The 3,201-nt window shown below is 42.1% G+C and overlaps 1 protein-coding gene across 1 annotated transcript; it reads left to right on the top strand.

The window, feature by feature from the left end:
• Positions 1–1,280: 1,280 nt before the first annotated feature.
• LOC134374639 (olfactory receptor 52P1) lies at positions 1,281–2,270 on the top strand. Its single transcript, XM_063092484.1, has one exon. It carries the CDS (start codon positions 1,281–1,283, stop codon positions 2,268–2,270), a length of 990 nt encoding a protein of 329 aa, XP_062948554.1.
• Positions 2,271–3,201: the final 931 nt, after the last annotated feature.

The raw sequence follows: 3,201 nt of genomic DNA on the forward strand, positions 1-3,201 counted from the left end.
GTGACTATTTTCTAACTTTCTAAATCTCCTGGCCCTTTTTACTGATATTTACAGTATCTCCATCTTCTAGAATAGGGATTCATATATACAGATATGAATATACATATCCCATATAAATAGGGGGTGCACATTTGTGGTTGGATACATTGATATGAACTTCTGGGTAATGAAGTTCTCATTCCCATTTTGAAAACTTCTAGCTAAAATGATTTATTAGCTTTTATCCTGATAATTACTCCTCTTTTTCTTCCTTTTACTATGGTTCCTCATATTCTGCATGATTCCTCTTAGTTTAAGTATTTCTTGCTGTGGATTTTGTCCCCTTAGGGGCTAGAGGTATGGGAACGATGGGGTAAACGAGAGAGTACTATAAGATATTTCCACAAAGAGAGATAAGTCATCACTGTCCAGGTACAAGTCAAGGTTATCTTACAAAATCACTTCTTGCCATTTATGGAAGGGTAATACTGAGAAGAATTTGACAATACCCTTTTTGTGAAATAGCCAAGTACTGTATATAGAAAATAAATAAAGGACTGACCCTGAAGTGGGCTGGAAAATGTTGGAATTTTCTGTTTCAGATATAGAGTGAAGTCCAGAAAGGGTTAATTACAACATCTTGGGGAAAGAAAACTGGTTATGTAAAGGTAAATGAAGCATCTTATGAGCTTTCAGATGAAGATTGAGTTGGTGTATTGGAAAATATCTGTTGATTAGTGGAAAGAGTGAAAGCTAGTAGGGCAATGTAAAGGTAAAAAATAATTACTAAGCACTGGGTCCCAAATCAGAACCTTTTCCAATATAAGGATTGAGCAAAATGATGCTCCACTTTACCCAGTGAGCTGCTTTTGCAGCTGTGTTCTAGACTGATGGTCTCACTTAATCTCTTCTCACAGTCCATAAAAGACTGTGTTTGTGAGTATTAGGGTGTGTTTCTGGGAAGAATGAATGGGCACATCCCTTTCTTTGAGGACAGTAGGCCTTTGCTAGGAGACAATTCTAGTTTATTTAAATACTTACTTGAGAACTTTCTCACATTCATTTATTTTATTTACCGAGAATTATATGTCAGGTACTATTCAAAGCTCTTTACAGATATTAACCCATATGATTCTGTTAGCTCTAGGAGATAAGTACTATCATTATTACCATTTTATGGAGGATGAAGCTTGTCAAACGTTACACAGCCAGTAAGTGTCACTCTAGTTTCATTCATATCCCTGTCCTGTGTTGTCTTTCCAGGTAATGTGATACTATGTGCAGGTTTCTGACCTGAGAAGATGTTCAGCAGTCTTGGTCAGACCATGGAATCTCCTAATTACACGAACCTGGACCCTGCTATGTTCTTCCTCCTGGGCATCCCAGGTCTAGAACAATTTCACCTGTGGCTCTCACTCCCTGTGTGCTGCCTGGGCACAGCAACAGCTGTGGGCAACATAGTCATCCTGGTGGTTGTTGCCACTGAACCAGCCCTGCACAAGCCCGTATATCTTTTCCTGTGCATGCTGTCAACCATCGACTTGGCTGCCTCCCTCTCCACAGTTCCCAAGCTACTGGCCATCCTCTGGTGTGGAGCTGGGCACATCTCTGCCCCTGCCTGCCTGGCACAGATGTTTTTCATCCATGCCTTCTGCATGATGGAGTCCACTGTGCTGCTGGCCATGGCCTTTGATCGCTATGTGGCCATCTGCCACCCACTCCACTATGCCACTATCCTCACTGACACCATCATTACCCGCATTGGGGTGGTAGCTATGGTACGAGGCTCCCTGCTCATGCTCCCATGTCCCTTCCTCATTGGGCGTCTGAGATTCTGCCAAAGCCATGTGATCCCACACACATACTGTGAGCACATGGCTGTGGTGAAGCTGGCCTGTGGAGACACCAGGCCTAACCGTGTGTATGGGCTGACAGCTGCACTGCTGGTCATTGGGGTTGACTTGTTCTGCATTGGTATCTCCTATGCCTGCATCGCACAAGCTGTCCTTCGCATCTCATCCCGTGAAGCTCGGTCCAAGGCTTTTGGGACCTGTGGTTCCCATGTCTGTGTCATCCTCATCTCTTACACACCAGCCCTCTTCTCCTTTTTTACACACCGCTTCGGCCACCACGTCCCACTTCATATTCACATTCTTCTGGCCAATGTCTATCTGCTCTTCCCACCTGCTCTTAACCCTGTGGTATATGGAGTTAAGACCAAGGAGATACGTGAAAGGGTTGTCAGGGTGTTTCAAAGGGGAAAGGGAGCTGGATTCAAGACATCAGAGTGACTCTGGAGTATACAAGGGGCTTAGTACAAAATAAAAGAAACTTTTCAAAATTTAGAAATCCTCAGTGTTTGAAACTGAAAAGAGGTTTTAAATAAAGGGATAATGTCCTCTGCAGAAACTTCTAGTCCATTTCCAAGAATGTTAAATCACAGAAAGAGGCAAGGAGGTTCAGCATTCTTCTTTGCATTCAGGGAAACATAAACATAGGAAGATTCTTCATCCTAGGTAATGCCCAGACATTGAAAACAACTGACTGTTCCCCAGAGAGTTTCTGTCCTGTTCTGGTTTAGAAGAGTCTCTGCATAGCCATAGGGTCTCTCCTCACTTCCTGGTCCTCTCCCAATATTCCAGGCATGGATCTCTAATTTCTTACTTTAGGCTATAGCTGCTGTCTCAGCATCAGCGAGGATCAGAAGACAGGACAATGAAGCCATAGTTAAAGAAATTAGAGTTGCAAGGGATTTATTACGCTTTTGCATAAATCCTATATCTTTTCATCAAAACTTCAAAACGGGAAGAGAGAAATGATCCACTAACATCCACAATATTAACTTAGTGGCAGAACAAGAGCTTGAAACCTAAAATCCTTTAGTACAAAATAGTAGGACTTCTATGGATGAGGGTACAGGTGAGGTCAGGAATAGCTCTTTATTTCTAAACTTGGGCTATTGATCCCATGGATATACTCCTGTCTTCAGCTTCTAGGAAGCCAACCTAAGTTCATATGGCCTTGGATATCACCCCCTGACAAGCACTTTCCAAATATTATTACACATTCATGTAACCGGGAAGAACTTCCAGAAGTCATTTACTCATTTCCTGAACTTATAAAAGATGGTCACTTAGCCAAACCAATCAGAATGCGAAAGATTAGGTATTATTCATTCAATATTTGTCAATTCATCTACTTATGTATAAAAGGAAAGAGGGG

Source organism: Cynocephalus volans, chromosome 4, assembly GCF_027409185.1.
Source record: "Cynocephalus volans isolate mCynVol1 chromosome 4, mCynVol1.pri, whole genome shotgun sequence".
In the NCBI taxonomy this organism is placed as follows: Eukaryota; Metazoa; Chordata; class Mammalia; order Dermoptera; family Cynocephalidae; genus Cynocephalus; species Cynocephalus volans.